The 19,963-nt window shown below is 49.6% G+C and overlaps 1 protein-coding gene across 1 annotated transcript in view; it reads right to left on the bottom strand.

Annotated features, from left to right (window-relative positions):
• Window positions 1–8,284: 8,284 nt before the first annotated feature.
• EIF2B3 (eukaryotic translation initiation factor 2B subunit gamma) overlaps window positions 8,285–19,963 on the bottom strand; it is a 98,745-nt gene continuing 87,066 nt past the window's right edge. The window contains exons 10-11 of the mRNA XM_032117746.1: window positions 18,928–19,031; window positions 8,285–8,508 (exon numbers count right to left, since the gene is read on the bottom strand). Coding sequence (XP_031973637.1) covers window positions 8,456–8,508; window positions 18,928–19,031 — 157 coding nt within the window. The 3' untranslated portion in view covers window positions 8,285–8,455. The remainder of the gene's footprint in view (window positions 8,509–18,927; window positions 19,032–19,963) is intronic.

Consider the following 19,963-nt stretch of genomic DNA (forward strand, 5'->3'; position numbering starts at 1 on the left):
GTGCTGCTGGGGAAGGTCGGGCTGCAGCCACAGCCGCACAGCATCTCCCCACTCCCGGGAGGCAGATGGGGGCTTCCCAGGAGTCCCGGCTGTGCTCAGACCCTTCCGGACACCTCCACAACTCTGTGCCCTTCTGCACCAGTCTGTTCCCCTCCACATCCCCTGAGTGTGGGAGCAGCTGGGGATGTGACAGCACTGGGCATTGGCACTGGTGACCAGGGACAGACAGATGAGGTGGCACAGAGGCACAGGGAGCGGGGACAAGGCAGGGCACAGAGGCACTCTAATGGCAATGCCCTGTGCCAGCGTGGATCCATGGGCTTTGTGTCAGGGCCATTGGCTGTGCTCAGAACTGAGCATGGTGCTACCACAGTTGTGATGATGGAGTCTTGCTTCCTCCCATGCAGACACATAGAAGCGTCTTTAATACCAATGCCAGCACAGGGATGACATCAGCACAGGGCTGAGAGGCCTGGGGATGGCTTATGTCCCCCTGATTGCAGGCTGGGCTGGGTGATACCTTCAGGGAGCACTGGAGACACTGTATGGTTCTGCCTGGGGGCATCGTCAGGTGCCGAGCATTGGGATCTCTCTGCTGTGCTGCACCTTCCGGCACAGGGGGACCCTGGCTGCCATGTCCCCCTGGGCAGAGGGGCTCCATGAGGAGGGGGGCAGATCTTGGCCAGGCACTGCCGGGGGCTGCAAACTGGTGAGCAGCGGGGTGGTAAAACGGTGACAAGTAATTGGTGTCCCGGCCAGTCCTTTCATGCCGACGCCGTTTTTATGGGTGAGGAAATTGCTGTGAGTCAGGAACACAGGAGACAAATTTAGGAAGTGCTCTCTGAATGTGCCGGGGTCAGGCGCCGAGGCCGAGTGCTTGAAACCTGGGTGGCCTCGCCGCTCGCCCGCGTTCCCCCCCGGGCTCCTCGGCATGGGAAAGCAGACCTTTTATCTTATCACTGCTCTTCCGCCGCCCCGGCCTCCCTCGCATGGCCCCCTCCCGGCACAGCCGCTCGCGCCGCAGACACAATGCGCGGTGGCGGCCAAACGCGCACCCGTGACCCTCCGGTGTGCCTGGCACAGGGGGCTGCTCCCCACCCGCCTGCCAAAGGGCTCAGGATCCTTGCATCACTCCACATTCCCTCGTCCAACGGCACCTTGCTGGCCAGAGGGCTGGCACAAGGCGCCGTGGGATGAGGGGACATGGCATCCTCCCCCCTCTCGGGAACCAGCCCTGGCACAAGCTGCTGTGGCCCCAGGGATGCAGTGATGGGGAAACGCTGGTGCAAAGGTGTCCATATGCCATGGGGTGCCTGGTCTCCATCCCACTGGCAAAGCTGCTGGAGCAGGCAGACACCCTCGTGCTGCAGTGCTGCACCCCATGCCAGCCTTCCCCACGTTCCCCCACATGGTGGGAATTTGGTACTCCCCTTTTCTTCCCTTTTAACTGGGAGGAAAAGGCCTCAGCTCTATTAAGGTGCACCCGAATACAGCTGCCGGCTACCTTGAGCGCGCAGCCCCCATCCTCGGCCGTGCCGAGCCGCCGCATCGGGCGGTTTGGATGTATTTTTCTTGATCGCTGGCCAAGCACTCTCTCTGCAAGCAGCATGTTTCTCATTTTCTGTAGCTTTAACTCCAAATTAATTTGTAAGTGATCTAGGTTTCTTGTTCCCCGAAAGATACCTTAATAGCGGCGGGAGAGCTCCTGCCAACCGAAACGTCTCAGCGGGGGTAAAGGGAAAGCAGGAAAAAGAATCCCAGGAACTGTGACCCCTGGTGGGTATTTAACAAGGTGTCAGGCAAGGGATTTTCGGAGCCAACTAAGTGGATGTGACACCGGCCCGTGGGTCTGGGACGGGTGTGGGGATGCTCCCGCCGCGGCAGAGTTTGCTGCTGCCAGGTCTCATCCTGATCCAAGCCTTGGGGGCAGCAGGAGCAGGGAGGGATGCTCAGCACTCCATTGCTTGCGCTGGCGGGGCGGTGCGAGAAAAGCTGGGGGAACAGGAGGTGGTTTGGGGATGGAGCGAGCCATCCACAGCACGAGCCGGTGGAGGTGCCCTCTCTTGGGGGACCAAGGGAGCGCATTCATGCTGGACGAGGGCTACGGAAGCGCTGGCGCCTGCAGGGACGCAGGGGAGGCCCCACAGGGTGGTGGTCCCCTGGGGCCGGTGGGTGGTGGGAGGGGGCCAGCGAGCCCGCCGGTCGCCCCTGCCGCATGGAAGCGGGCACGGTTTAATTGGGCGGGCGGTCCGCTCGGCGGGGCCGGCTGCTGGCAGGCGGACCACAAGCTCTTTGTCTCCGCTCTCGCTCCCGGCACCGGCTGGGGCTGGCAGGGCCCGGAGCGGTGCAGCCACTGAGAGCCGAGCTCGCCACCGGGGCAAGCAGCCAAACCCACCCCGACTCCTCGGGATGTCACAGGCCCCTCGCTGCACGCGAGGAAGCGTCCAGGTGGCCAGCGAGGCTTCCTGGCTGATGAGGGGTTAGGAAATGTGTGGCAATCCCCAGCAAAGTGCCCCTGCAGTCCTCCCCGTGTCCCCTTCTTGCCAGGAGACCAGGAACAGGCAAGACCCCTGCCCCTCTCCACTGACTGGGCTCCGGAGCTGCATGGACCGGGGATCCTGGGGCAACAGGGGTGTGAAAGCACCCTGGCTTTTGCTCTCCAAGCTGGGATCTACAAGAGGATGCCAAGGAGGGATCTATAGTGAGAGCAGCCACTACTTTTGGATCCTGGTTCCTCTTGCATCCCTTCCCGTCCCTCAGCCCCATTCAGATCCTTTCCACGGAGTGGGTCACCAGCCAGGGGCTGTGCCTCTCCTCCCTACCCCCAGCACCCTCCAGGTACGGTGGCTCTCCAACCCCACGGGCGACCCTCCATGAGGGTGGATGATGACAGGGCTGGAGAACAAGGGGCAGACCCCCACCATGTGCATCCTTCATCTGCCCAGTCTTCCAGGGACATTCCCAGGAGCCTCCTCTCCCAGAACTCTCTTGCTACAGGAAGAATAGGGGCTATGAAGACTGGAAAGGACATAACGGTGAGAACCATCGAGGGGTGATCCCCAGGTGATGGGGTGGATGGTCTGGCCCACATCCAGTGCAGACTGGACTCCTCACAGAGCAGTCCCAGCCCCTTGCACAGAGGGAGCATGGCTGGGGCGGCCAGGTGCGTCATAGCCAGCTGTGGATCAGCGGTGGCGCAAGCAGAGGCACGGCCAAATCCTTCTTCCCAGCATCTGGCACCAACCGCTCCCTTTGCAGAAAGGCCCAAGCAGGGGAAGATGTCACTGTTGCTCAGTGACCCTGTGAAGGCCTGGGTCCTTCCTGGCGCCACTGGAAATAGCTGGGTGACACGGCTGAGTTGCCAACCCAAGAGCAGGCATCATCATCACCATGGTGAGCAACCTCTCATGGGTGGCCACAAACTGGCCAGGTTTGCCTCCTCAATCTCTCAACCCATCACCAGGGGATTCATGGCTTTCCTTGCCTGGGAGGACAGCTGGATGCTTTGGGGAACCCTAGTGCTGGGGTGGAGATCAGAGGGAAGGGGCTGGGGGGCCATTACCCACTGACCATCTCAAACACGCCCATCACCGCTGCCAGCATTGCCGGTTGGTTGCTCCTCTCCCAGCGCCGGCAGGCGGCTGCACCCCGGCCCCAGGCACAGGTGTTCGTACTGGAGACCGAAGTCCTGGGGAACAGTGCTGCCTTCCCTGCCTGGGCAACCCGCATCCTGCCACAGGGTTAAACTCCCCAAGGAAAGGAGGGAGGAAGATAGGAAAAACAATCACAAGAATTTGTTTCATGCTGCCTGGATCCCTCCCGCACGCAGCAGTGTTTTTGGACGGCCGATTTATAATCAGCAGTGTGGAATGTTGTAAATTAAATATTTTTAAACAACTTTGCTCTCTCTCTGGTTAAACATTTCAGAGATCGCTCTTTCTTGTCTGTCTCTTGCTGGGTGGTCCCTCCATTTCGCCCGTACATCTTCCTCAAACACAATTAACCATTTAGATGTTGCACAAAGGAATAGCTTATGCATACACAACAGTCGCTCGCTGCTCTGGCGCTGGGGGAGGGAGGCAAATAAGAAGGCAGCTTCTTTTATTTTCTACTAAAAACAAAAACAAGAAAATCCCTTTTTCCTTCCCAAACTATCCCATTTTTCCTTGAATTGTAAAGGCACTGATCCAAGCTCATCAGCTGTCTTGGTCCTCAGTCCAACAATCCCCTTGTCGTCCCCCATCCCCTGAAATTCAACATTAGCATTTTTAAAAGCCTAAAACATACAAGTTTATTTAGACTCAAGCTCTCCCAAGCTCTTGCCTTCCATATTTATATACACACGTATTTTAACGTATATAAAATGTCTGTCTATAGGACCTGGAAGGAAGTTCCCGTCTGCCGGCCCGTCTGGGAGGCACAGGCGCGGCTGTGGACCTTGGCTCCTGGGAGATGGAGTGAAAACGACAGGATCCAGAAATCAGCCTCCTGGCTGAGGAGGGAGCAAGCCTCGTGTGGGCAGGCTGCTGCAGAGGTCATAGGGGTGCTGGGTGCTCGTGAGAGAATCTTCCACATCCCCAAATTAACTCTGCAGGTTGCCAGGTTGCCAGTGAGAAGGGCCCTGGTGCTCTGGCTCTCCCCCACGGGCACTGGGATGGGCTGGGTTGGGGCACAGTGAGCAGCCTGCAATGCCGAAGGCCCCAGCCCCAGTTGCCCGCTGCAATAATCAGTTTTAAAACAGGTGACCAAAGGGCACAGGAGTGGCTCTGTGTGTCGAGAGGGTGGCACTGCAGTGTCCCGGGGCTGGATTACACACACACTGTGCAACGTGCGTCTGTCACACCACTGCTGCCGGCACAGGCGGCTCCTCTGTGAGCCCCACGTGCGGCTTGATCTCACTCTGCCCCTTGCAAGACATTGGCCAGGGACCACAGCAGCCACTACTGGCCCTCACTGGGGACTCGGGCCAGCATGAAGGCAGTAAGGCATCTCTGGAAAGCAATGGTGTTCTCCAGACCTGTGCGGTTTTATTAGGAAAATTCTTGTCTCTGGACCAGAAAAGTCCAAAGGATGGGCAGGGGCATGGTGAAAAACACTCCTTCCAGGCAGCTAGAGGAAGGACAGTGGGGTGCAGAAACCAGCAAAGAGAAGAAGCATGGCTCTGCACAATCAGCCTTGGAGACTGAAGGCAGTAAAAGACTGCAGAGTCCTCGTGATCCCAACCCTGAGGTTCAGGAGAGTCCTATTGCTAGGGCTGCACACACAGTGTCAGCTGGATAGGTGATGGGGGAGTCAGACCTATGTATCTGAGACCATATGACTGCTCAGGCTCTGCTCTCCCCTTGCTGCCCACAAGCCAAAAAATTGTCCTAAAATCAAGATCAGAGCTGGGTGCAAAGGTTTTGTGTCCATTTGAACACCATGGGGGTGGGAAGCCCACCATCCCTGGGAATGGCTGACTGTTTGTCTTCGCCTCACGTGGCTCTGCTCCAGGGCTGCCAGGAAGATGGGAGCCATCCGCTTTGGTTTGACTGCAGAAGGGATCAGATGAGCTGCTGCTTCCTGAGAGATCCCAACAGTCACCTACAAAAGCAAATGTGAACCGCTGAGGGAGGCAAGCCACAGCTCTGGGTGTCTGCAATTGCCCAACAAATGCTCTTCCCAATTCTGTGTCATACAAATGGGCTTTGCTGCAAAAATCCTGGCAAGGACCTGGCTGCAGAGCTGCTACCGGTCGCACCCAGCTCTCATGGGAGATAGGATGAGGGGGCAGAGCTTCAGGTGCCCTGGTTGTGGTGCGCCGGGGGGCAGGACCCACAGGAAGAAATGTGGCCAGGTGTGCACACACTGCTCTGCACCCACACCAACCCTGCTGCCCTGGTCACAGGAAAAACCTTTTGGGAGCAGCTGGCAAGACACTGCTCAGGGAAAACCATTAACCAGAGGTCCTGCTGGCCATCATGGCAAACCTCTGTTTTACCCCACACAGATTCAGCACATGACAAGCCACTGCAAGAACCTTTTCACAGCAACCCTGGAAGTACATCTGCCAAGGAAGTGTTCAGGACAAGTCTGTCCAGAAAGAGCCAGTAACTACAGAGCTGGAGAATGTCCATCTCTTTCAGGAAAGTGTTGCCTATAAAGCACCACTTTGATGCCAATAACACCATGATGGGCACAGGCTGTAATGCTCAGCTGCCTGGGTGTGACAGAGCAACTTATTTGTGTCTGAGAGGTGCCCCATTCCTCAAAGCTGGCGAGCAGCCTGTACCAGTAACACTTTCCAGAAGGTCTCTGTGACCTGGGACCAAACAGTCACGTCCTGGGAACAGAACTTCATGTCCTCAGTCGCCTCTCCAATTTTCTCAATGACTGTAATATCACTCGGTTTGTGAAGTTGCCTGACCCAACCCATCACATGCTCACCTGATGATGACAGCAGCGTGGAGGCCAGGTTAGATGAGGAAGGGTTAACCTCCCAGTGCCCGCCTTGGGATTCCTGAAGGCCCTATTATCCCGAACTATTTTTCATAATTACCGCCACACACGTAGACTACATCAAGAGTGAATCTTCACTTTGATAATTTGTGCTGTGAAATCTCACTTTGGGATCTACTTTTATCTCACACCAAACACCTGCAGGTCGTAAAAGGCAAAAAGGAAAAGAAAATGCCTCAAATCCCAGCCAGGTTTTCAAGTGTCAGAGAACACTAAATTAATGCTAAATTCTAACCGACACAGAAAAGAGCCCCTCACCCTCTTCTTAAATTAGCTAAACAAAAGGACGGAGACTTTAGCATATAATTAAGGCACAAGGAGGTAAAGCTGTAGCTGCTAAACAAGGCGATGCAGACTTTTCAGAAGTTAAGATGTATCCTAAAAAGAGAGGGGGAGAAGGCTTTGTGTTTAAGCAAAAGGACTGTGAGTCAAAGTCCCTGCAAACCTCTTGGCTTTGCCAGCCTTCTGGTAAAATGCAAAGCCAGGTAATTACACTCCACTCTGCTTCTGTTTCTACACACCCAAAATGGAGCCTCTCTCCCTTGCCGCACACAGAGACAAGAACTCTCTTTAATTAACCTTTGTAAAGCCTCTGCGATCCTTGGATGAAAAAGGCTTCGTACCTTAGGAACATGTTTGCGCACATACGCGAGGCAAAACCTCCAGCACGAAGCTGGAGCTGGATTGCAGCACATTTCTTCTCTGCAGCTTGTCACAGGCCTTGAAGCTCATCCTTACCCATAGTTTCCATTCCAACCCGGTCCTTTAGAGGAAGGATTTTGTTTATGAAACTCAGAGAATGTCTGGATTATAATCTCTCTCCTGTCAAATTAACTAGGAAATGGTAACTCTCCTCAGGGGTCACTGATGCCCATGAAGCACACATTTAACATTTATCATTCCAGTTAATGAAATACCATCCCTGCCAGTTGCTGTAAGCACCTCTGGATGTCAAACTGCCAGGGGCAGATAAATGCCCTGTTCAATCCTACTACATTCTAATAAACAGCTTTTAGGTAGGAACTTGTGTCCAATTTATAAACATTAAAGCACAGCTTGTGTTTCAATCCCATCCAGGTGCTTTACAATCCTGGCACAGGCCCTGACCACAAGGCTGTGCGTTTCACATTAACACACGCAACTCATCTCAGAGACATAGGTACAGTCATCCACAGATCATCCAAGTGTGGGGAGGGACCTCTTGTCTGGGATTGGGAACAGTGGACTGACAGGAAGAACCATCAAAATAAGGCAGGGAGTACCCACTGCTTACAACCCACGCCTCCTTCATGCTCCACCAGCCCTCACACACTTGCTCTCGGGCAAGATTTCAAAGTATCAGACCAAACTCAGCCCTGATGGAAATGGGTGCCAAACTCCTCGACTGCATTACAGAGGAGAAGAGGCACAGATTAAACACTTCTGTGCTGTGGGGCAGCATCACGAGTGACAGCAAGGAGGAGGAGGAGGCTGGCAAAGCTGCCAGGCTGCAAAGAGCAGCCGGCACCGCTGCTGTTCTCGCCGTCCGCCTGCTGCGTTGATGAGATGCACAAGCAGCATCCTGAGCAGTTTCTCCCAGGCTCAGGGACGGTGGTGCAGGACTGCGGGGATGTGGTTTACAGTGCAGTGAGGGCGGCTAAGTCATTCTTTGGAGTGGGCACAGTCTGTGTGGTCCCCGCTCTCCCTTCTGCTGGAAAAGTACAGTGCGTTGGCCGGGTGCGCAGGAACAGATATAACCCGGTACAAACCCGCGCGCATCCCAATGAGGGGGGAGGGGCTGACGGACACTCTGCTCTGCAAATACTTCTTTATTAAGACATAAATTTAAAGCCGAACAGGAAAGGAGCAATGACAGGGTAAACCATGCCAGTACTGATCTGTACGGATGATCTTACGATGCTTGAACATCTGGTTCTGCTGCTGGCTTCCATAAAATCATCTTTAAAACCTACTCGGGTTATATCTCCATCAGCTGTTCGGTGCCCACAATGACTTCATTAACATGTTTGGCTGAAAAGATAGAGGGAGGAAAAGAAGAGCAATTGAGTTTTGCAGCAGAGCTTCAGACCTTGCATTTTTCAAATCTGCAACTTTAAAACAAATGAGAAAAGCAGATTCTGGGGAACTCCAACAGAGATTTGCTGGACTCCAGCATCTCTCCGACAGTATCCCACACACATGGTGAAAGCCTAAACAACTGACTAAACATCAGGAGATTTCACTAATGAGAGTTTTCACATGTATGTGTCACTAATAAACAAGAGAGGCCCTACGGAAGTCACAGCTGCTACTGACAGGTGTACACCTAGGTCAAGGCAAGGAACCATCAACATCCTAAATGGAGATAGGACATAAAATTAAAGATCATTAATCCACCCTGGCCCTAAAGAGCACTGTCTGCCCCAAACTGCTTGGAGGCTGGGGATGAGAGGGGCTGCTAAGCATCAGGGGGCCATCACCAAAGCAGTGTGAGATCCTCTCAGCAATCTCAACTCAGCCCTGGCAGCTTAAAAACAAGAGCTTTTTTGTGTTTTGTTTTTTGCCTTTTTTTTTTTTTTAAATTTAAACCTGACCCTCCTGTGGAGCAAATTTGTTGGGAGGGGCAATTTCTGCAAGGTCACTCCTTTGCCTGTTCCCAGGAGCTTTGCACAGCCCCAGTGGACACATTAATGTGCCAGTCCCTGCCCCAGTACTGTTAATGCACTGTACTGAAAGAGCCTCCCCTTTAAAATGCAAAAGCAGCTTGTCAGGGAAGGACTGCAAATAAGGGATCTAAAGCCAAAATAATAAAAACACGCAACTGAAAGCCCAGTGCCTAAAAAACCCAAGCGTGTGGCCTAAGAGCATGACACAAAGCTGGTGTGCTCAAAGTGGGTGTCCTCAGGGTACTGTGGGGGAGGTGGTGAATCTAAACTGCACTCCAGGAGCTGGACACCTATTCAGGTGGAGCTCACGTGGTGTGTCCTGTGCCCCTAGGCTCTTCATCTTACCTCCTGCAATTAGGAATAATAATTGGCTCTGGAGCCTGGGATAAAGTGTCAAGGCCTGTGAGGTGCTGGGATACACCAATGCAGGCTCTGGTGTCTCTCACACCTTACACAGCAGTGGGGGTGGATAGCCAAGGATGATGAAAATGATGTGTTTTATTTACTCATCTAAAACTCCTCCCCTCAGGGGAGTGGATCTTACAAGACTGTTGCAAAACAACAAATATGCCACCTTTGGCTAAATGAAGAAATCCCTGGCAATCCCCAAAGTGGCCAGGCCAACATGATGCTTCTCTTGGTTTAAAATTCAAGATGCAACCTTTGTACCATGCAAACCATTGCTCCAGTAAAGTAAAATTGATAAAATCTGCTCTATAAACTTCAAGGAGTTTTGGACTGTGGCAAGATAATTTTTCAGTACAACCTCAACCCCATAATCATATGGATCATATGCAGTCTCCTCAGCCTGAGGGACTTAAGAATGGGTGAGCCACACCACTTCCTTTCAGAGACCCTTCGTGAAGGTTAAAATAAGGAGATCAAGGGGCTGCTTCTCACCTGCAGCATCAGATTGAGACATTTAGCTCTTTGACTCAAGGTATTTATCATCAACTGATAATTAATCCTGGAGCCTCACACTAACATCCTGGAGCTCAATCTCCAGCACTTTGGGCAGGATGAGCAGAGGTGGATGCAGTGCTCAGGAAAATGAGGGGCTGACTGTACAAGTGCCAGGTGCAAGCATGATGTAGGTAAGCACCACACAACTTCTTCAGCACAGCTCTTGCCATAGCCCCAAGTCCAGCCTTCAGCGCCTCTCTCCTCCCGTCCTGGACCCCACACAGCTTTGCCAAGTACCTCAAATCCAACCTGCAGCATTTCTTGCTATCACATTCCTCACCCCAACAACTTTCCCAATATATCTCAAACAGGCCCTGTAGCAACTCCTGTGACTCCATTCCTGAACCTTCCTCCAAGCAGGACTTACCTATCACGTTGATTTCTATGATGTGAATAAGACCCTGGCTACCATCCAGTGAGAGTAATTACATTCTGCCTCTGCAGATTAACATGCCTTCATCTAGGCTTATAGAGAGCCATGTCAATTTATGGTTCTATATATAGGTTATCTATAGCAATATTTTTTAATAAGGAACTTCTTGCTTCATTTCAGACAGCATCCTCCATGGTCCTAAATGTGCAGAGCTGGGATGGGTCCTATCACATACCTTGCTGCAGAGGTGGTACCAACTATTTGTATTTTGCACTGACGTGCTTGCAGCAGCACTTATGGTATCTTGTATTTACACCTGATGAGTTCAAAATGCTTTTTGAGAATTGGTGAGTAAGAACATTCCTGTTTTACAGATGGGGAAACCAAGCAGCAGTGAGTTTAGGGAGCTTAAGCAGCCAAAGCCACATGGGAAATTGGAGCCTACATTCCCTCATCTCTCATCCCTCTGCCTGTTTCATCTCCTCCTTGATCCCTGTGGCCCAGATTCCCCAAAGCGGGCACACATGGTATGTCACTGCTACCTCAGACTCACATGAAATCACCAAATTCATTTCTTCTTGTAAAGGCTTAAAGAAAACACATGAATCTGCCTGTCTAAAATCCGCGAGGAAGTTTTCAGGCGATAAAGGGAATGGTTTTGCTAGAAACAAAGCCCCATTCCGCACCCTGAGGGGACGCGACAGGCAGATAAGGATTCACCCTGCTTCCCTCTTCCATTCCCAAAGCCCTCCTTGTGGAGCGAAGGGAATTCAGACGCCAGTGTGTGTGCCAGAGAGCTGAGCTGTGGATAGCGTTTCATTATCAGACGTGGCTGCCAGTTGCCAGTGGCTCTGGCTGGTACCAGCAAGCTCAGTTCCTGCAGAAACTCTGCCTGAAACTCTGGGGGAGGAGGGAGAAGTACCTCACATGCTTTGCTGTTCAGCTCCCTTTCTCCTTCCCCAGCTCCCCATTAGGGATTTCTTACCAGGCTGCCTTTTATCTGACACTGGCAGGGTTACAGATGCATTCAGCCCACAGAGAAAGAAGAGGGATTAGAGAAAGGACTTTGAGAAAGCCTTAAGAGTTGGACTCTTCAACCTTAAATCATGTTCAACTAGATCTTCTCAGATTGGGAGCATCTGGTGCTAAGCAAATCCAGAGCTGATCAACACATTCAACCTCCTGATTAGCACTTTGCTTCAACTTGCTGACGCAGCCCAGCCTGAGTCAGCCTGGGTGCTTGAACCGAGTGTCCACGGAGACTTTACTGAGTGTAAATCAAAACCTGTCACTCGTTATATATGTGTTCCTGCTTGGGAAGACATTTGTTACACATACTGTACACTAGCCCCTTAAAACATACACACAAGGCGAGCTAGAGAGCAGAGCAGCTTTGGTGCTTGGCTAAAAACAAATTGTAATGCAAATAAACAGAGGGGCGGAAATGACTGCGCAGCCCAGCACAAACCCCACCAGCAAGCTGGGGGCCGGGGACCCAGCGCTCCCAGCCTTCCTGGCAGGTTCCTGCCAAGCCGCTCACAGAAAGGGGATGCCGGAGCATTCCTTTAAAAGCCATGTGAAAGCATCTCCTTGTTGTTTGCTCAATTAGCCCCAGACAGATTGCTGCTGCTGCTGCTGGTGGCAACGCTGGGTTGTAAAGGAGGAGGGGAAGGAGGGGAAAGGGAGGAAAAAAAAAAAAGAGAGAAAAAAAAAGGGTTAGGGCCTAGGCCCAGGACCACCACGAAGTTTCAGCCCTCAGGGGCTCCAGAAACGTTCAGTTTACTCACTCAATTACATACACTGTTTTATAAACCCTTTAAAATAAAATAGAAAACAGTCCCTGGCACAGAATTACTGCTCTATTATACAGCAGTGATGAAAGCCACTGCTGTGTATTTGCTCTCTTTAAAGCAAGAGATAGTTTAACTTAAAAAACTAGGCGTGGGGGAGGGGTGGCTGCAGAAACGCATGCACGAAAACACGCTGTGGGTGGTTCCCACCACATTCACCCAGGACAGAAAGGATCAGAGAGTGGGAGAGAAGAGCAACTTGTCTCTGCAGTGATGGTTGGCTCTGGAAAAGCAGCCAGGTTAGCGGGGGAGAGGAACTAAAGGGGCTTAAGGGGATGGGAAGCAGCTGAAGCTTGACTTTGGGAGGCTGGAGGGTGTTTTAAATTACATGTACAGATAAAGAAGGGAAGCAGGTGATGGGGGCTGATTTGTTTGTGTTTACAGAGCAGTGGGACTTTCCAGTTAAGGCCTGTTCTCTCCTCAGCCAAGCTTTACTTACATGATTGCTGGAGACCAGGGCGACCACACTGTGGCCCCTAAGGCCAGGAGCATCTCACAATTTCTCTGAGGTGCCAGGTCAGCCCTGCTGTGCAGCCATCAGCTGAGCCCATGGGTCGCCAGCAACGATGCTCCCCATGAGCTGAGTGCTCCAGCTGCTCCCAGGGTGGGATGTACGGCTCATCCAGGGGGCTGGTGGTAGCTTCAGGCAGATCAGCTCTGGTCCACAGCTGGGGCCTTCAGCCCACAGAACAGGCAGGCAGTAGAGATCTTACTTCTGCCTTATGTCCAACAATCACCAGTTCTCAGTGCTGGTGGCCCCATGGTTCAGCTGAGGATTTTTTCACAGTTCAAGCAGAATTAATCCCTTTGCTTTCAAACCCTTCCGAGAACTAGATGTGTCTTGAGAGTGTAAAGGTAACAGTGAATTCAGTGTCCAATGAGAGATGACTTTACGGTGGCTTGGAGCAGATAGATTGAGGGAGTGAAGAACAGGAGAGAGATGTATGGGAAAGTGATCAGTCAGGATCTTAGAAGTAAGGTTAGCAAAGGGAAAAGGAGACCCAGAGCTCGAGATGTGCCTAATATAGCAAGCTCCTTGGGGAGGGGGACATGCTTGAAGTCCTTGTATTGGGAGGGAGTCCTAGCAAAGTGTGTGAGAAGGGATTGGACTATATCCATTAGGGTGCTCCCATGGGCTATCACTACCTCATAGCAAGTGCAAGCAGGGATCTCAAAACAAGTCTGACTGTCCACATCTTAACTCCCTGATATGATGGCAGAGGTGCCATATTTGCCTGCAGCACTGGACACAGATCCTTTTCCTTTCTCAGCATCCATTGGGGTGTTCTTCCTGGCTCTTTCATGTGGCTGAGCTCTAGCAGAGCAGAAGTGGTTATTTTCTCTGCGTGGAGCATGTAAAAATATTTCCACAAGGTTATGAACTGCTGCCTTATGGGTAGACTTCACAATCAGCATGCTGCGAATGTGGCAGCACATTTAACCTGCTCACTCAGGAAGCCTTAACTTGCCTGGCTGGGAATGACAGTGTGCACAAGTGTGACAGTCCCCAATGCAGACAGGAGGACAAAGCATCGCTGGATGGATATTCTAGGGAAGTTTTACGCCACTGCTAAGGCCCAGAACTCATAAACCATTTTTATACAACTTGAAAGGAGGCTTATTAGGATTAGCTAGCAATGTAGTCACTGCACAGTCTCTGAAACAAAAATGTCAACTATTTAAGAGATGCCTGTTTTAACTGCCAACAATATCTTTGTCATGGACACTCAGTAGTTAAACTACTTTGGGGAGAAATCTTATAGATCTCTCAGTTTTGCTATTAATTCACACCATTCCTACATCACCTCCAGCTCATTTTGCACCCCTGTGCACAATATACATGTGTGCACTGTTTAGTCTGTGTCTGTTCTTCATGAGCTTTCATAACTCCCATCTGCACAGCAGCATGCCTTCTGATCCCGACCCTGTGTCGTGCTAAGTGTTTTCAGTTCCTGAAGACTGCACCAGGAGGTACTCAGCATCTTGCAAGAGCAGATGCTCGCCCCTACTTGAATGCAGTGAGAGCATCAGAAAGTCTCTCGATTCCTTTCTGTCCCTATCCTGCTAAATCTTGGCTCATGTGAAGCCTCCTCACAAGCAGGGACCCATTCACATGTGGAGGTTTCATAAAACATACCTGCCTTCAGAGGATGACATTAGAGAAAAATGTGTTCTTTGGCCCTCATTAAAATAAAACAATCTAACTCTGTTTCATTGAGAAGTCCTAGGACTCCAAGCTTGGAACAGGACTTGGAAAATGATTGGAAATGGGAGCCAGTCCTTACTGGATATGTGCCTTTTTCTCTTCTTGTGAGAAACCACACAGTTTTTGCTATGTGATAAGCCTTTGAAAAAAATCTCAAGTTTGCACGTGTTCTCAGGAGGGCAGCTAAAAACTCCAGAGACTATCTGCAGTGAGTACTCTTGACCATGGAAGTGCAGGAGGAAGGCAGGGCTTCCTCCAAGCTGTATGGACCAGTGGAGCACTCCCCTCCTGTGCCCAGTATGAGCCTGCCTTGGCATGACAGAAAGGGATGCAGTCCAAATGAAAGCAGTCAGGGAATGATTGCCAGATGAAAAATGGAGCATGGGACTGTTGGGCAAGGGGACTGGAAATAGCAGCTATGGTCAGACCAGAAGAGGTGTCAGGTGGGTGTCTGGGAATAACCAAGTAAGAGAGAAAAACAAAAATCTCTTTGGGAGAAAGACTAGGAGGAAAACTAAAGAGAAGGCAAGAATTGGGATGAGCCTGGTGCAGGGACAGAGCCATAGTGGAGAGCTGTGAAGCAGGAGTCAAGATCAGGTAGGACATAGATCTAGTTGGAGCCCCATGGCTGATGCTGGAAATAAATACGCAAATAAAACATCCCCGCCCCAACGACAACAGAGATGAAAGCAAGGGATAAGGTGGTGAATTTTGTATCAGTTTTGCTAGTTCTATACATTGTATGAGTGTTTACTGTCTCTGTTCCCGGTGTTGCTTTGAAGAAAGGTTAGGCCGCTTTACCTTGAAGAAGGGTTAGGCTGCTTTACCATATACGCCTGTTCCTGGCTAACTTATGCCAGATGTATAATGTTCTCCCTGCTGAATCTGGCTGAGAGACTCCTTTTGGAGCTGTACTTAGTGACTTCAGGCTCATCTGACTCCTTGACTGCCCCATCACCAGCACTCCCTCTCTCTAGTCCTACTTCACTGAGCACATGCTGCTTTTGAGCTCCTCTTTAAAAGCAGGTTTATCAAAAGGCTGCAGTATAATCCTAATAACTGTCTTCAAAACAGTGATTGAATGCTCTGTGCAATTATGTTCTTTCAGAATGCTGTCTGCCATTTCCTACCCCTCTAATAATTACTGCCTTTTTCTTAGGTACCAACATGTTTTTCAAACTGCTACCTGGTGAGGTAGCTTTCACAAAGCCCATCTGTTAATTCTCTGCTAGCAAATTCCTTAATATATCAAAGAGGAAGGAAAGTGGATGCTTCCAAGGCATGGTAATAAAAGCAGTAGGAGAATAGTAGGGCTCTCAGGAGGCATGGCTTGCAAATCCAGCAGTTAAATAAAACACCATACCTTGACTTCAACAGAGACATTTAAAAATACCGTCTCTGGCCAGTGCTGTGACAGGGCTGAAGTCAGTGCAGGACTGGGACAACATTGCTGACAGTCACCTGCACTCCTGTGTCTCCAATTTTCTTTTTAGTTTGAAAGTACCAGGTTGCCTCTGATCTATCCAGTAACCAGTGTTGGAGTATTCCCTCCATTTAGGTGTCCAGACATTTGCCAAGCCCATTATTAAGTGATGAGGTCTCCCACCACGTCCCCAGGGAGATTATACCACAGCCTACCAGACCACATCGTTAAGAAAATGCTCCAGATAGCCAACCTAAATTGTGTTTAATTCAACCCCATTACTCCCAGCTGTACCATTTGGACCACCCTAAATATGTCCATATTATTCTGCAGAAGGAGAAGGATGAGAGCTGGTTTAAGTTAAGTTTGCCTGTCATTTGTGGTAACTGTTCTCCTGCCATCCCCCTTGCATGGGACTGGAATTCATTTCATGAAAGGAGGTCAGTGCACCACTGGCTCAAAGAGTTCTTGTACCCTGAGCTGCCCGGGCAGCGTGGCCAGGACTCATATGGTAGAGCAGGGAGCACACAGCCAGTTCTGCAGCAAAGTCAACTGTTAGATCTGCTTGGGGCTGTGGAGGATGATTCAGGGATATTTCTACCTTTGATGAATCCTGGCTGATGCTCTGGAATAAGGGACTGCTGTATTTTTATTTTTTAAATGTTCCTGGGAAGGTGTATGCAGTTTTGCTGAGGAGGTTTCTACTCCCAGAAACTGGAGTATGTAACTCCCAGACTAGGGTCAGCAGCCAGCATAAGCTACTGCTTATGTCTGCTGAAGGGTGATCAGCTTGCAAGAAAAGGTGGCTCCTACCCAAGAGAACTAGGTTTTTTCTTAACCTGGCCAAGGAAGCTCGAGTTTGAAGAAGGAAAAGTTACCAAACAGAAAAACACAGCCAAAGTCTTGATGAAAGGGGCAATATGGAAACAGACTTACAGGGCCACACCAAAAGCTTGGCACAAGATACAGGAAGTCTTGGGCAGGGGAAAGAAAGTCATGGCATGCTTTCACAGCGAAAAAGAGAAGACCCGGTTTACTACGGGACCAGTCAAGGTCAGAAGAGACATGCTGGGCTGGAAAGACTCAACAGTGCAGGAAATAAGTCATGAACTTCACAGACAGATCCCAGACCACCGAGGCAAACCTGACCCCCAGCCCAAGGAAATTCTAGAATGGTTAGGAAACTGAGGCAGGAAAATGAACTGAAGCTTTATTATTTTTTCTTGCTCAGCATAATGGTGTATTTATAATCATATGAATATGTCTCTGCTAACGTCAATCATACCATTTCTAAACAGTTTAACTAGAGGGCCCCAGCCTCTAGTTAACCCAAGGAGTGGGTTTAAGCTTTTGGGGAGGGGAGCAGTAGACTCTCAAGAATAGGCAAATGAACCACTGGTGCAGCTCTGTTACTCTCACTGCAAACACATCTACAGACCCTGAAAAATAGTTCAGGCAAGGATGACAAGGACAACAAGAAGAAAGACCAGTTTTCATACTATGATCAACCATACTTGGGTTCTGCACCCTGGAAGATGCTTCTGAAGCAGTTGTGAGCAAGGTCAAAGGGTGATATTTTTGTTTGGTATCATCTACTAAAGAAATCAAAATACATTCCTGTTTCCTAAAATATTAGCTAAATCTACAGTCCATGTCCTCATAGTTCACCACCGCAGGTTAACAACCAAACATGACCTGATTCATCTCTCCTGGTGATTCATGCAGATGTGTAGATGCGGCACTGGAGACATGGTTTAATGGCAGGACTGGCAGCATTACGTTTTATGGTTGGACTTGATGATGTGAAAAGGACTTTTCCAACCTAAATGATTCTGTGATAGGGGGCAATGAACCCCACAAGGCACACCGATTCAGACTGATGTGATGGGCAAAGCTATGAGTAGACACAGTCACACAGAGACCAAGACCACAGAGAACTCACTGTGTTACCTACAGTATCAGAGACTTGAAACTGCAAGATCAATACTTTGTTTTCATAAGTCCTTTTTACTTTTAGTTTCAACTCAAAGGAAAATTTGTCATATGCAAAGCTGACAATAGGTTACACTCTACTACATTAAGTTCAAACTCTGCTCCGTATCAAGACACTTACAACTGGGAATCCACCACAAAGACAAAGCAAGCAAATAAATCCTGATCTGACTAAATAACTTCACATGGAGCCTGCAAAGGAACTCACTTTGTCCTCAGTCTACACACTGGAGCAGGGACCTGCCAAACCCCAACCATAAATATTCATTAAAAAGCCTCTGCTTGGGATGCAGTCACTGAAACAGCCATTTCCTGCCCATTATCTCTTAGGGCAGGAAATCAACAGTTCCACTCATGCGGTTACCACGAGCCTCACCACGCGCACTCCCACTGGATGGCTGAACTTTGTATAAATGAGGGCCACGTAGTTGTATCCTTTCTGAAGCCCCAAAATAGCACTTCATGGCAGTAAAGCAGATCTGAATGTAGCTGCCCTTGTATTTCATACTGAGCAGAGCAGCTCCCAATATGATGCTCCACCTCAAGCTTTTGCTTAGAGCAAAGTGAAGGGAGCATACTGTGGGTTGGGAGCATCTACAGAGAAGGATGTTTGGGTGATCAATAGTTTGCCTGCTTTGCCCCTGTCACTGACAAAGATTACTAGTCAAAATAATGGCTCCTTCTGCTGAGGACAACCTCAGGCTGATCTAATTGTGGTCTCTGGGAAAAGACTGTCTCAGCAACCCAATCTTACTCTTTATAAGAACAACAGAGCTTTGCTGCCAACTTCAGAGGAGCAAGTCCCTGAACTTATGCCAAGAAGCTTTCCATGAAAAACAAATCCTGATATTATAGGACACCCCACTGTAGAACTGCCACAGTTTACTGGCACTTCATGAAGAAGCAGGAATAAAATCTCAAGGAAAAAGTTTTGAAAATTACTACAAAAGCACAGTAAATACAGCTTTTGAACTTACCTTTGGATTCCAGCCTCTGATCACTTCCAATCAAACAGTCCTTGATGTCTGCACCCTTCTCTATCACAGCATTATGACAAATAACACTGCCCTGAAGACAGCACCTACAACACAAACACAAGTAAAGCAAGAAAATAATTTAAATGACAGGTACAAAACAAAGGTATCCACTGGAATATCTAATGACTCTGTGACATGATCCTGTAAGTAGGTTCAGTTCAGCTCTTTTCTCAAAAACTCCATTCTTCTCTTGATCCTCACAGCCAGTTGCTGGAAAAACTTAAATGCCAGGTGTCAGAATGGGTTTGCAAAAAAGCATTTGCAGTTTTACCTCCTGTTAGAACAGCTTTCCTCTACATTTCCTCAACAGAATAAATACTTAACTGAATAAATAAAAGACTTGGGACCTGGATCAAGTCTTGTATTTTCACAGACAGTCTGGGTAACTGCGGGGGTGGCTTCTCTGCTCAGCTCCCCAGCTAAAACAGGACCAGCAGCCCAGTCCTTTCCCTGAAAATTTTGCTGAGCAGTTTTATACATTCCAGCTTGCCAGGCACTAAGAAAAGGTAGAGAGATGGGGCAGATCAATGGCTCAGCTGGTTGGCTTTGTTCACGTTATATTTAAGCACCCAAACATGATTATTCTGCAGTACTAAACCAGTGAAACCCACACTAGACCTACTCTACCTGCCTTGGGTATCTTCATGCTCATGTTGCCTTTGACACCACTAAGTCTGAAATGCTACACAGGATGGAACTTTAGCAAAAGCTGCCTTATTCCAAAATGTATTTGAATCTGTAATAACCAGCTTTCAAATCCGCTGATCCAACTGTCCAGAGAGGAAAGGAGTTCAAACTGCTGGGTTTGTAACTTCTCTGTTGACAGATTCTGAGTTACTGCATTGTTTTGAGCCCCTTCTTCCAATAAGGTCGAACTTGTCAACCTTTACTAGTATCTGTGATGTGTCCTGAAATGCTGTTCCCTCAGCACGATGAGTAGTGTTAAATAGCATTAAATGTAATTTCTTTCAAAGCT

The sequence above is a fragment of the Corvus moneduloides genome, chromosome 9 (genome assembly GCF_009650955.1).
Source record: "Corvus moneduloides isolate bCorMon1 chromosome 9, bCorMon1.pri, whole genome shotgun sequence".
Taxonomy (NCBI): domain Eukaryota; kingdom Metazoa; phylum Chordata; class Aves; order Passeriformes; family Corvidae; genus Corvus; species Corvus moneduloides.